Source organism: Falco punctatus (genome assembly GCF_963210335.1).
Source record: "Falco punctatus genome assembly, chromosome: 3".
NCBI lineage: Eukaryota > Metazoa > Chordata > Aves > Falconiformes > Falconidae > Falco > Falco punctatus.
In genome coordinates, this window is record NC_137582.1 from 113,282,944 (window position 1) to 113,296,885 (window position 13,942).

General features: G+C 48.8%; 1 protein-coding gene across 2 annotated transcripts; it reads left to right on the forward strand.

The window, feature by feature from the left end:
* The first annotated feature begins 904 nt into the window (after positions 1 to 904).
* On the forward strand, positions 905 to 13,882 carry GPR157 (G protein-coupled receptor 157). Of its 2 annotated transcripts, none has more exons than XR_013926515.1 (5): positions 905 to 1,358; positions 7,621 to 7,834; positions 10,258 to 10,452; positions 10,968 to 11,244; positions 13,658 to 13,882. XR_013926515.1 is itself a non-coding variant. In XM_080377943.1 (5 exons), exons 1-4 carry the CDS (start codon positions 982 to 984, stop codon positions 11,187 to 11,189), a joined length of 1,008 nt encoding a protein of 335 aa, XP_080234069.1. In that variant the 5' UTR covers positions 907 to 981; the 3' UTR covers positions 11,190 to 11,231; positions 13,658 to 13,882. The 2 variants fall into 2 exon arrangements, 1 of the variants encoding a protein (XP_080234069.1); XM_080377943.1 differs by having other exon boundaries at positions 907 to 1,358; positions 10,968 to 11,231.
* The last annotated feature ends 60 nt before the right edge of the window (positions 13,883 to 13,942 follow it).

Consider the following 13,942-nt stretch of genomic DNA (forward strand, 5'->3'; position numbering starts at 1 on the left):
ACCCCTCCTCCGTTTGGAAGATGGGAATGTGAAACTGAAAGGCCACCATGGCCAAAAGTAATATGCAAACACTGAATAATTTGTGGGTTTTTTAAGGTAATTGTCACATGTGTTTTCTGGGGTATGTCAGGTGGCTTCAGGGTGCTGAGGGAAGCTGGGAGAGGGGGTAAGGCAGATGGCTTTGCGGGTCAGAACAGACGTCGTCAAACACGGAGTTCAGCGGGGATCCTTCGTGGCTCGGGAACGGTTAAACCGTTTGAGCGGACGGGAGCCTGGACCACCACCAGCCTCCAGTGGGAACCGCGCGGTGGCTCCGCCGGCCGCGGGGCGGGGGGCTCTGCGGGGCCGGGAGCGCCGGGCAGGGACGCGCCTCAGCGTGCACGTTCCCGGGGGGCGGGGGAGGCACCTTCTTACCCGCAGAAACGTAACGGCTGTGCGGTGCGGGGGCACGCGCCGTTGCCTCTGCTGGCCCGGCTGCGCGAGGACGGTGCCCGCGGTGCTGCCGGGCGGGCGCGGGGGGAACCGTGGCCGGTGTGGCTTTCAGGAGGCGATAGTTTACAACCCAAAAGGCGTTTATTTCCGGACCGGTTCCTTCTGTCCCATTGCGCTGGCAGGCGCGGCGGGTTTGGGTCGTTTGGGGTTTTTTCTGTGGTTGTGGGGTTTTTTCAGATGTATATGTATTTACAGAGAAAAGGTGGTTTCTGGGCGCCGGGACACGCAGCCGGTTCTCTCCGAAGTGCCCTGGACGGAGCGGTTACAAGCCCGGCCAGCTGCAGGGATCGCCCCAGGCCGGTGGTGGAGAGAGCGGGACCAGGCCGCCCGCCCCGCCCCTCCCATCCCCGCCCCGCCCCTCCAGGCGTGCCTGGCCCCGCCCCCCGCCCCGCCCCTCCAGGCGTGTCTGGCCCCGCCCCGCCGCCGCTGGGGGCTCCCGCCCGCCCGCCGCCGCGCTGCTGCCGGTGCCGCTCCCTGCGCGCCCCCGGCATGTCCGCGCCGCTGCCCCCCACGGAGCTGTACGCCTCGGAGCGGGCCGTCGTGCTGGTCTCCTGCGTGCTTTCCTTCCTGGGCTCCAGCCTGCTGGTTTGCACCCATGCCCTGTGGCCGGAGCTGCGGACCCGCCCCCGCCAGCTCCTGCTCTACTTGTCGCTGGCAGACCTCCTCTCGGCCCTCTCGTACTTTTACGGGGTGCTGCAGGACTTTGACAGGACCTCGTGGGACTGCGTGCTGCAGGGTGCCCTGTCCACCTTCTCCAACACCAGCTCCTTCTTCTGGACCATGGCCATCGCCCTTTACCTCTATGTCACCATCGTGAGGGGCTCGCCTACGGGCACAGGCTTGCTCTGCTGCTTCCATGTCGTGAGGTGGGTGCTGTCAGCTGTTCCTGGGAGGACCCGAGGTGTGGACCCCACAGGCAGCCACCCCGCGGCCAGGAGCCACCACTGCTGCGTGCTGCACGCTCGGGTGGGCGCTTCGGTCACCCGCGCTTGCCTTAAGGGTAGCGCGTCCTCAAGTTCCTTTCAAACAGGGATTGTGCCGTCTTTTAACCAACCAGCCCTGCTTACTTCTCCCCCTCCCCTCCCAAGCAAAGAAACAGAGATGTGGAAAACTTAAAAACCTTTTGCTTAAGGTCACATGAAAAAAATCGCTGGCAAGGGATAAGGACCCCAAAAATCCTGGTTTCCGCTTTCCCTCCACAATCTGCTCTGATGTCCTAGAAATAATACCACGAAACTTGGGTTTGCAAGACCTGTCTGCTGCTGCCAAATCTCCTGTGTTGGGGACCTGTTTCTGTGGGTCCCCGACTTCCCACTGTCAGCCTGGTCTCCAGATCCTTCCCCTCTCCCCAGGCAGGTTGCTGTGATTCAGTGTTCATAGGAGAATGGAGCCTACAAGTGAGGAGGCTGCTGGAAAGGATTCTGAAGGTTGTTTTGGCATGTTTGATTGAAACCAAGACAAAACAGACCACAGTGTAGCTTTATGTCTCAGTTTCTGCTATTTAGTGAGCTGATTTTCCATGTCATGTTCGGTGAAAGCTTTCATTATGCTATTTGAGCTTGTGGAATCATGTGCTACCTCCACACTAAGCAAAACAGTGATGCTTTAGTCCTCTGTGCTGCCAAGCTTTTGCAAGAAATCGTAAGAGGAATGACTTGCTTTAGGGGAAAGAAAAACCCAAAACAAAACATCAGGGAAAGTACTGGATTTTCTTTTTCTTTATCAAGTATTTGTCACCTTTTATTTTCTATCAGCATCACCTGGGAGGTGATTGAATTAGAGTCAAGTCCAGGTGTAGGTGAGCAGGAGAAAGACGCTGAGGTGGGGTGTGAATTAAGGAGCAACTTGGATTCCTGCCCTACCTGTTCTGATGGTTGCTTGACAGCACGGTCTGCATGTGAGGAGGCCAGAGGTGACTGCGCATGCATCGGTGTACATCAGGCTGTTGTTGGTGAGGGTGAAACAGGATACAGCGAGACAGTGGAGTTTGTTAGGTTATTTCATTTCAAGTGAATGGAGAAGGGCTATAAGCATTATGGAGAGGGTGGAGTGCCAGTCAAGAGCCATATGTTGCTAAAGGCACAGAAAAAAGGAGTCTGACTTCTTTAAGGGTATGCTGGCTATGTTGGGCTACATCCAAGAGTTGATGCACATCTGGCCTATTTGTAGTTTTCCTGTCTGCTCATCACTTGTTGTGTGCCCTTTGTCTGTACTTTTAACTTCTCCATCTGGTTTAATGCTTCTTAGCTATTTGGAAACGGGCAGATTCACTGGAATCATGTTGGCCGCAACCTGTGCGCTCTCTTTGAAACTGTAAAAATCCTGAAAGATTGCTCTAACCCTGCAACAGAGAGGAAAGCAGTGTTCAAACTGAACTTCCTCTGGGTAGATTTGCTAGGTTTATTTTCAGGTATTTGCAGTAAAAATAAAATGCCATCTTCTTGGTATTGATCAGCTCCGCTTGCTCTTTTTAAAGGGCAATATAGAGAGCTGTCACTGAAGACCTATTGCCAGGTTCTGCTTTGTAAATGGCTCCCACGCTTCTGTGCACAGCCAGTGTTTAAAGCTTCTTTCTGCTTTATGATCTGTATAAAAAGCCAGAGAAAACAAGTGAGAACTTGTTCTCTTCCCATCCCCTTGTGACATACCTTCCTTTCCTTACCTGCACTCCTATCATTACTTGAGAACGCAGTCATATAATCAAATTCTGGACATAATGCTTGGAGATGGCTTCCTCTGACACTTTCCAGTGCTTCAAAGTGCTACCTGGCGCTCTCTGGTGCTGTTAGCTAAAAAATCTTTTGGTACCATGCAGATGAGAACTGTTGCAACTGATAAGAAAAGATACTAGCGCATACATTAATTGCAGAAGGTAGGTGAGGGAAACCTGTGTGGGGAAAAAAGAAAAGGTTGAAAAAAGCAGGTGATGTTTTATGGCTATAAAGATAAGTTTCCAGTATTTTTGTCTAGGCAAGCAACTGGGATTTTTTTCCCCACCCTCCTTGCTTCATAGGTTGCTAATGCAGTCATTCAGTGATCGTTGTGTGAAGAGCCATTCTGAGACACCCTTCTGGAAGGGATTCAAGGCAGGATGGAGTTTTGTCATTGCATGTTTTCTGTTCTTCACAAGCAGTTACTCATAGGGGGCAAGTGTTTGTGAAGATGAATACTTTTTTAATGTTGAGTGTAACCAGAGACTGTTTGTTCTTTAGCTGAGTGGAGCTGACTAAATATATGTTGGAAGTCAGCACCTGAAATTTTCTTTTTAGGGAAATTAGGATGGCACACTGGATCAAACCTGTCAAACAGGTTTGTTCCTTATTGGAATCTTTGATGTGGTAACACATCCACCTATTCTACTGGTAAATTAGAGAACTATAGGCTCTGTTTTGGTTTTACTTGTTGAACTCAGATGAGCTTTGAAAACAGGCTTGCTATTAGCTTTAAAAATATTTCTGTAGTCGTAAGGTGTAAGTTTTAGCATCCAGAGTGTAAATTTCCTGGCTACCTCACTCGTTCTGGATATCTAAGTATCAAGTATTACTTGGGTAATGTAATCTTTGCTGTGAGAGTAGCTGATCCAAACTCAGGGTGAGGAATGGACCAGAACCCACCTTGGGATTGTTTCTTTATTTGCTTTTGATAGCAATTTCTGTCAGCCTCTGAAGTATTTGCATTTCGTGATCAGGCTATGCAGATGGTTAGAAGCATATATATGCTTACTTTTGTGTGTGTGTGTGTATACATATATATAAGTAAAATAGATCTGTGTGCACTTAAATAGACGTTTATAACCACGCATGTCCGCAGAGAACTTGAGGATCCTTTCAGGTACTACTGCGTTGTACACCTGGGTCCTCGCGGGTGACTGTGACAGTGCCGGTGCTCCGTTGCAGAACCGGACTGAAGTCGCTCCGTGTTGCCTGTAAGGTGCAGGATCTCTTGAAATTTGCTGTGGCTTTATCATTTAGTTTATAAAAGCTTTTAGGTCAGGCCAACTGAAGTGTGGCTCTTGCAGGCTTCTCTGGGAGGAGTCTCTGCTTGGTTCCAGGTACTTGGGTACTGCGAACTGCTTGATGTTGCGGGGGGAGCAGAAATTAAATAGCAACAGACTTGGTCTGGAGTTCTGCTTACAATGTGTGCTAAAGCTCTTTCCTGAAATTGGCTGGTATGTCCAGAAGACGGATTTGTCTCTCTTTACAGAGTAAAAATTCCTGTCCCCAGAAGGAGTTGCCTGTAGGCTTGCTGGGAGGACGGTTCGTTGCCTAACCTGTGCAGGCAGGTGACAGCAAATCTGCCCTCTGGCAGGGGAGGCAGCTGTGCTGCGTAGATCAAAGTGTGGTATTAAGCAATCTGACCCAGGCATACTGAGGACAAGAAAACCCATACAACTTGAGTTGTATGCTGCTGCAGTTTTCAGGGTCCCCATCTTACCTTGTATAAAGGCAGTGTTGGTGTTAATGTGGAGAAATATGCTGGGTTGCATGTGTCTTTGTTAATAGGTTGCGAGGGCCTGTATTAGGGAAGTATACAGAGATTAGATCCTGTTGTGTCTGCCTTAGAGGTGGGGCTGCCAGCCTTTATTACAGAGGTACAAGTGGTTGTCTTTCCCTTCTCTCCCACAGTTTGCATTTAGTGCGTTTAGAAGCACACGTGCTTTTGAGCGGCCCAGCCTACATAACTGCGCTGTCTTTGGGGCTCCTCTGTGTTACCTTGGATCCTTTTTGTTCCGGTCTTCACATATGCCTTGGGTGTATAGTATTCTGATTCTTTCGTTCCTCCATTCTTCTAGATGTGTATAAAGCATTAATATCTTCCCGTCCTTGGGAATCTGTCATTTAGGGGTTCTTAAGAATGATCACATCACTGGTCTCAGTTCTCCTTTCCAATTTTCTAAAATGGAGCTGAAGAAGTTCACTGAGATGTCTGATTGCTTTCTAGATTCTTTCTAACTTCCCTTGGAGCTTGTAATCCTTTATCCTTGGTGTTAGTTGTACTAGCCATCTCATCGCAGTACACTATGTCAGTGAAAATTAACTGCTTTAATGTGTGGCAGTTTTATTCCACAGTTTTCCTTTTACTACTTAGATGCTTGAAGATTTGAAGTCCCTTGCCTAGCAGTCTGTTATTCCCTACTGTGGCCTCACTTACTTGCCGGTATGTACTTAACGCCGCTCTCTCTTATATCCATGCATAGTAATTTGACCTGGTTTTATCTTCTCATATAGTTCTCTTTCAGTTTCAGGTCACCATGGAGATCATTATTTAGGCAAATTAGTTTCTTAATATGCTTCCTTTTTCTTGGTGCTTGTGTGCCCTTAACATATTTTCTTTAAGGAAGTGCCAGTTCTCTTGAATTCTTTACCTTAGTGGTCAGTTCTTCCAAGTGTACTGAAATTTGGATGTCTTTGCATCTGTAATCCTTGTTTTCAGGCTTTTACCAAAATCAGTCCTGAGTTGTGTGGAAGCTTTCGTGGTGGTGCTGTTTGGAATGTTTTTAGAAAGCCTGCTCTGGTAACAGCATGGGGAGGACTTCCCGCAGCATAACTGTCCTTAAATTACAACGTTGTCTTGGATTAGCACTGGCTGTTCCGAACTGAACACTGAAACAAAATGTTCTAAACATGCTACAAGATTGACTCTTGAGATTTTTACAGCACTGTATTTACATTTGGTTTGTTTTGTGAACAGGCATTATTTAAGAGTAGGAAATGGGGTATTTTTGAAATCTAATGTTGTGGGATTATCTCGTGATTTTTCAGCTGGGCTGTGGAATTTCAGATAATCTGATCTAGACAACTGCTGGCTGCCTACATACTCTGGTGCACGTGAAACTGATTTTAGGAGGAAGATCCTTTTCACGCTCTCTGCAGCTGCCACAGGCTGTCAGTGAAATAAGAGTGTGAGCCAGGAAGGTAATGAAAGCAATACAGTAATGGCTTTGTTTTCTTTGAGTCTGGAGAGACCAGGAGGGCTATGCTGGAAGCTCAGTCTGAGCACTCTCTGAAGCATTTGTGTCGTTCATTGGAGTGTCCCTTGTCCCTGTTAAGGCTCTGCAGAACCTTTCTCTGAGGGTGAATATGGGAAGGGCAAGTGATGCATTCAGCTGAAGGCAGGGCACTGTTTCAGTTGTGGAGTAACTTGTGAGTTGTGCGTCATGGGCTGCGGCAGGCCTGTAAAGTCCTGGGTATTAACAGCGCCCAGGAAGGCGCCGAGCACTTTTACGTTTGGGCTCATGGAATTTTTCAGTTCTTCCTCATGGTGTTCTGTGGGCAGCCCAAGCTGTTGAGTGACTTAACTCATGTGTGTCACCACAGTTATTTTTTCTTCTAAATGCTTTCCTGTATTTGCCTTTGCAAATAGGCAAAAGAGGGAAGCCAAAGTCAAAACACAGCTCCAAATTACGTGAATATGGCTCCTCTTTCCTTTCTTAGCTTTTTGCTGGTACTGCCAGTGCTTTTCGTTGGGAAGAAATATGCCCTTTGTCCTTCAGAAAGTATCCTTTCGCTACACCTCCACTTAAAAACATAACAAACACACACAACAACTGATGGAATAAAATTACGGATTTCTTTGTGTGCTGGTCCTCTATGTGCCAAGTGTCACTTAAGAATCAGAATGTGGGATTTGGGTGCTTGTGTTGTGAAAGCTCTGATCGGCCAGCTTGCTCCTGAATGGCTGGGTCCTACAGCAGAGTCACGTTGTTCAGTGCTCTGGCCTTGTCCCATCCTTGACTTCACCTGTATCCAGGAGAGAGCGGGAGAAGGGGAGTTGGTGGGATGTCTCCCGTTCACCCTGCTGGACCCTAGGTGCTTGCTGTGCCGGCCAGGTTCCACTTTGGAGTGTAGCACATCACTATGTATCTGTCCTTCAGGACTGGGGATGCAGGTTCCTGGGGTAGGTCCTTAGGGAGTGGATTTGCAGTCCATGTTCACACGCAGTCCGATACCTGTATGCCAGTCTCTTCCCTTCGGCCTGATGCAGGACTGTTGATGTTTGGGAATAAGTACTGGCATCCTGTCTGATGAAGAATCCCTTGGCCTGTCACCCATTCTCCCAGAGGCTGGAGGGACTAAACTGAGTCCTTAACCCTGAGGCTTAACCCTGCTCTTCACGTTCTTTCCTCAGCTGGGGAGTTCCCTTTGGCATTACGGTGGCGGCTGTTGCTCTGAAGAAGATCGGTTATGATGCCTCGAATGTTTCTGTGGGGTGGTGTTGGGTCAACTTGGATGCAGAGGATCGTCTCTTGTGGATGTTGTTGACGGGGAAGGTTTGGGAGATACTGGCCTATGTGACTTTGCCGGTGCTCTACATTCTCATCAAGAAGCACATTAATAGAGCGGTGAGTATTTTGCTGCTTTCAACTTAGTTGCAGACTTGCTATGTGATTTTATCCTCCCATGCTCTGAAGATTTTGCTGCATATTTAGCAGCTACACAGGCAGCAATTGCTTCATATACTGCCAAAATGCACCCACCACTGACAGAAGCAGTACACCTGATCGAGCACCCTGCAACATGATTACACAGTGACTTAGCACAAGAAGAATGTAAAAGCCTTCTGAAAACTTAGGGGGTTATGGAATGTATATGAGTGAAATGTAAATCCATACAGTAAGAACTGAAACAGGATGTGAAGGACAAAATCCAGCTTTAATCAGTCATCCACAGAGTTGCACTTGTACCAAGCGTGAGATTGGTGTCTGGGCTTACCTCTAATGATAGCTTGTGTTTATGAATACCTGTTTTGTATTAGCAGTATAAAGCCTCATTTGGGAGTTTGGGCACCATATAGCATTAGACGCCCTGCGCACACACAATAGAGGAAGACACCCTGTCCCAGGAGGGTTTCAGAATTCAGAGGCTTATTTGCTTCTTGCTGTTCCTTGTGAAGACAAAGAATCCAGCATTTGGAACGCATTTGTGTAATAAAGAAATATCGATTGAGAGTGACAGGAGGAACTACCTCCAGAGATTCCTTTTTTTCTCTTAAGTTGTATTAGGGGGGAAAAGACCTACATCTGAACAGATGTCCTTCCAGAGAATGCTGCCACTGCAAATGTGCTTGCTGTGGTGCAGCTATGGCAGTTGTAGTTAGTGGTAAACACAAGTCTGGTTGGGGCAGGGTCCTGCAGACAGTTGGAAGAACAACCTAGTCTTAATCAGTCCTAATAGTCCTGGGAAAGGGGGAGCTGGGCAGGATTTGCTGGTCTAGTGCCTGTCACCATCACCTGACACGAATCGGACAGGACGCTGTGTTCCAGCAGCCGTCAAAGATAGCAGTGTGACTGCTGGGCAACCTGACCCCCTGCCCGGCCAGGCTCCCACCCTCTCCCTCTGCCAGGGATTCTTGGGCACTGCGCTCTCCCTTCCCCACTCCCTGCCCAGACCCTTAGAGGAGCAGTGCTGAGGGCAGGCACTCATCACTCAGACAGTGACTCAGACTGCTGCTCCAGCAGCGCACAGGGCTATCTGGAGTGGAGCATCTCTGTTTTCATCACCAGGGATTTTCCCAAGTCTGGTAGCCAGCTTACTAAGCCTCTTTACTGTTGGGCAGTCTCCCACTTTCAAGGAAGAGCAGCAGGCAACCAGGGCTGCATTTGGGCTGTGTTAGTGGCTGAAGTGGGCTTTGCAGTCGTGGCTTCTGCACAGTCTGAGAGGCAGGAGAAATTATGGAAATAGCTGTTATGGGGGACACACGTGGCGTGTGTACTAGGGGCTTTCCAAATGGAAAAGACTGCATGGAAGCAGGTAGGAAGCTGCACTGAAAGCCCTCAGCAGGGTTTGGCTTGGGCTGTGTTGTCATACAGCTCTGTTCTAGAGGAGGTGAGGTGCCAGGACTGGGAGCACTGGACTAAAGGAGAATACTGTGCATCAAAGTTGTGTGTGCTCTGTAGCCTTGATGATGGGAGGAATAGTTTTCTGCAGGTTGGCTATCCTGGGTTTCAGTCTCTTCACCCATGTTAACACCCTGGTAGTCAGCATCGTGTGTCCCAGCAGCTGCTCCGTGTGCTGTGCTGACCTGCTCTCCCCACCCAGGGATCTGAGTGCCTCCAGTAGCTTCTACCATAGGAAGGTCTCATAGACCTTACGCCTCCAACCACCCTGAGCCAGGGCACACATCCCTGGGTTTTGTCTACGTGTGCTGGTATAGAGAGGTTTGCTGGCTTGTCCTAATCTATGGACGCCCATTGCTGACAGTACATGGTCAGAAACTGGGCAGCAGGTTCTGTACAAACGTACTGAAGGACTGGTTCACATGGGCATAAATGCCTTGTGGAACTTGCTGGCTGTGGTGGAGGCCAAAAGCTTGAATGGTTTGAGAAGGATGAGCTAGTCTTCTCCCTCTGTGTGTGTGTGTGTGTGTGTGTGTTTCTCTCTCTGTCAGTCAGAGGTGTTCCCAAGGCCAAACCCTTAGCCATGTATTTACAAAGTGGTAAAGCCAACAGCAATGGGGCTAGGCCACTGGCCCAGCAAAACTGTTTTGTGGAGCACCACGTTGTTTTTTTTTTTATCTTGTTATGACCTGGTTAGACTCTGATAAGGGCCGGATATCCTTTATTTGCCGCTCCCTGGCTTCAGCAGGAATGTTTGCATTAGCAAGGCCTGAATGTGGCTGAAGATGAGCGCTCAGAGCTGTGTCCCTGTTAACTTCCCTCCAGATGCAAAAATTTAGTTTGCTTTGGAAAGAACCCCATGGAGCTAAATGTCCAATGTGTGTAGCTTTTTGTTCATGTTTTTGTGTCTCTCCCACCCTCCATGGAAGCACGCGGCTCTCTCAGAGTATCGCCCGATTCTCTCAAGAGCACCTGCATTTCAGCCCCGGACTTCCATAGCAGATAAGAAGTTGATTCTCATCCCTGTGATCTTTATCATCCTCCGCATCTGGAGCACTGTGCGATTCATTCTGACCCTCTGTAACTCCCCTGCAGTGCAAAATTCAGTCCTGGTTGTCCTGCACGTAAGTATTTGCCAGGAAATCCATTAGGAGGAGGATCTGGGAGGGAGATAAGGTTTTGTGGCTCTTAACATCACTCTTTTGTGGCAGGATGCAGAGTGTACCGGTAAAACAACGTGTGTGTTGCAAGAACGCGTGCTCCTTGCTGGCCAGCGCTATCCGGGATGCTCAGCACCAGCTGCTCCAGCAGCATCTGGTGGCTGCAGAGCGTGGCTGCAATGGGAGAGTCTGGCAATGCTGGCTGCTTGCAGGAAAAGCAGGCTTGGACCAGGAATGTTGTGTGTCTGTCCGTCAGCAGGGCTCGGCCGGCTCCTCCCCTGGCCAGGCTGTGGAAACGGCCGCCGACAGCACCACCTGGCCGGCTTTGTGTTGATTTTTCTGAATCTGTTTTTCTCATTTAGGTGGAAGTTGCCGACTGTCAGTTGGGCAGTACTATAGCCAGTCTGACAGGACGTTTGCTCTTCTCTTGGGGGTGCCCGTAGGAACGGCACTGGTTAACTCCTTTCTTGCCCTTGCAGGGAATTGGTAACACGTTCCAAGGAGGTGCCAACTGTATTATGTTTGTCCTCTGTACACGGGTGGTCCAGACTCGGCTGTTTTCCTCCATTTGTTGTTGCCACTGCGATGAGTTGGATTGGCCTTTGCAAAGATCAAACAGCTCCTGGCAGTGCCCAGAACCCCACAAGAACAAGGACGTGCTGGACCCTGAGCGGGCGAAACCCCTGCTTTCCAGCACCTGAGCCTGGGCTGCCTACATTGCAGTGTTGATTTCTTCTTCCTCGGTAAAAACCTAGCGTGAGTCTTTCCTCCTGCCCTGCCTGTGTGCAGCCTCGTGATATGAGGGGTGGGGAATACGTGTTTGACAGAGAGGTAGGTTTGTGCTGCTGCTGAGAAGGTTCCCTGTCTGACTCTACAGCAGCTCCACATCATGTTCCTTTGGGGTGAAACCACTTACAGAACTGATCCACTCCCCTTCCCTGTGAGCTGGGGTAGTGTCTGTTACTCGAGCCTGTAAAATGGGGAAATAGACTTCAGTGCTGCCTGGCCGCAAGGACAGAACACCAGTGAAAACTGAACAAGAGGAATTAGCGGCTCCTACTAATATGAAATACCACGCACGCATACATTTCTTCAGGGCTGCGCAGTTCGGATGTTTTTAGTGCCCCAAGTATTCCTCATAAGGTAATGCAATCCCTGCTGCATTATCCCTGATGATCCTAGAAAGAAATCGGTGGGTGATTCATCCAAGCTGACATAGAAATTGACAGAAGTTCTTCATCATCTTAGGTACAAGACTGAACACTGATGTCCTAGCTTTGGTCAGGTTGTGTTGGCATTTTGTTGCCTCGCGCTTGACCTCACGACTGACGGCCACAGGACACGCAGGGGTGTCAGATAATCCATGTAGAGCACTTGGGGCTGGGGTGCTGGGGGGGGTTCTGTCTGTGAAGCAGACATTGGTAGCACGCTCTTCAGTAGCAGAGCGCAGCTGAAGGAGGTAAAAACAGGTCAGCTGTCCTGACTGCTTAGGTAAAAAATGTGATGTGCTGGGAACTGCAGTCTCTTTGGAAAGAGTATGAAGCCCTGTGTACTTGTGTCTCTCCCACCCTCCATGGAAGCACTTACCCTGCAGGTCACACTCAGTAGAAAGGGCTGAGTCTGAAAGGCAGCCAGCCTGCCTGGGTCGTGGGGTACCGTGAGGGCTGAGCATCCTGAAAAGAAAGCAGAGTGTTGGGTTTGGTAGGTCTCTCTGAGTAGACCTCTCTCACATACATCTGTTTCTTTTCCTCCCAAACAACAAAGCCTGAAAAAACAGGATTTTTTTTTTTTAATCAATTGATAATTCTTTTCAATTTGTATAATTGAAACAATTGTTTTTGCAAAAAGAAGAGGAGCCTCCTGAATTCCATGGGGAGAGAGGGCAGATGTCAGGCTCCCACTGCTCCAGGCACCCAGCTGTTCAAAAGCTGCTCTTACTAGTTTAATTTTATTTTAACAGCATGCAGAACAATTAAATGATCTCATGGGACTGTAGGCAGAGGCAAGTCCTGTTATTTCCTGTATTGAAGACTTGTCATTAACTTTATTAATGTAATTTAAGTCCCCTTGTACGAAGGCTGTGTAAATATGGGAAGGTGGAGTCAAAGAGCTCATCAGCCCATTTCATGGGGCTGTAGAGGGGCTCAACTCTCTAGCATCCCTACAGTCTTTCAAGGGTAGAAGCAAGCATCTTATCTCTGGCATAGATGCCTTCAAGAGGGTTTTCCTCCTTTCAAAAGGCTTTTTAAAACTTCTAAAAATCTAAGTAGCAGCTTTCGTAGCTCAACTTCATGTTAATCCCCCATGGCTTGGGAGGAGGAGCTGTATTTTGCAGAAAGGCAGGACAGTAAATCTTAAATGTAATGAGACAGAATTGTGCTGTGTTCAGTTTTTTGGAGAGAGCCCTGAAGAGAGGAAGTAAAATTGTCACCAACTTGGCTTAAGGGAAAACAAAACAAAACACCACGAACACAAACACCTCACCCCACCCACAAAAAACTAATCAAAAGGGATTCCTCGTTCCCAGTTTGCTTTTTTCCATAACAGAGCTCTGAGAAATGCTTTTGGAGGAACATGCAGCTCAGCAGAATTACATTTCCAGCTCCCAGGGGTTCAGGGAAGCATGCTGGTTTGTAAAGGCCAGCTACTGGCATTAGCACCTGTGCTGATACAAGTGGAAAGTCTCTGGCCATCTTCGTGTCGGCAAGGACAGAGGAGGAAAAACAGCCGACAGAACCTCTCAGAGGTGTCTTTAGTTCCTAACACTGAAGTTGATTGCAGCCTAAATATTAACAGAAGTGGGATAACAGGGGTGGTGGTGTGCAGAAGTGCCTCGCTGCTCCTGGCAGGTCTCTGGCATGATGTGCAAGTGCAGGGCTGGTGCTGCAGTGCAGTTCTCCCTGCAGCCTCAGCTGTCTGTGAAGATGACTCAAAATTCTGCAGTCCTGCCTGGCAGGAAGGAGTTCAAACTCCAGTGTTTCTGAAGGTGGCTGAGGTTGGGGTATGCGGCTGTACTTTAGGAATGGGTCCATCGTACCTGTTTTCAGCTGCTGCAAGGTGGTGTCCCTGCGGCTTGGGCTGCAGCAAGCCTGTTGTCCCGGCTCAGGGCAAACCTGTGCGCAGGAAAATGGTGCAGTCCTGGATTCTAACTGTGCTTCTTTTTGAGCAGGGATTGTCTCAGAGTCCCACAGAGGGAGCTAAAGCCTGGGGAAAAGCGTCGCTGGAGCGGCTGAGCAAACGGAACAGGTCCTGTTGCTCCTTGGCGTTCAGATATCAGCTGCTTCAGTCTTGAACTTTGCTCAGGATCCTCTGGAAGATACTGTTTGGCTGTACTCCACCTTCCTGGTTTTCTTCCTTCCCTACCCTCACCCTCCATTATACATTTTAAAAATTATTTGGGGTTTTGCTTTTCTGTCTGACAAGGCAAATGTGTTGTGAGTTCTGGGATGAACAA

Excerpts from the sequence above, each read along its gene's own strand:
- GPR157 (XM_080377943.1), top strand. The coding sequence starts at position 982 with ATGTCCGCGCCGCTGCCCCCCACGGAGCTGTACGCCTCGGAGCGGGCC. Across the intron at positions 7,835-10,257 it reads AGAAGCACATTAATAGAGCG|CACGCGGCTCTCTCAGAGTA; the intron begins GTGAGTATTTTG and ends CCTCCATGGAAG. Across the intron at positions 10,453-10,967 it reads CAGTCCTGGTTGTCCTGCAC|GGAATTGGTAACACGTTCCA; the intron begins GTAAGTATTTGC and ends TTGCCCTTGCAG.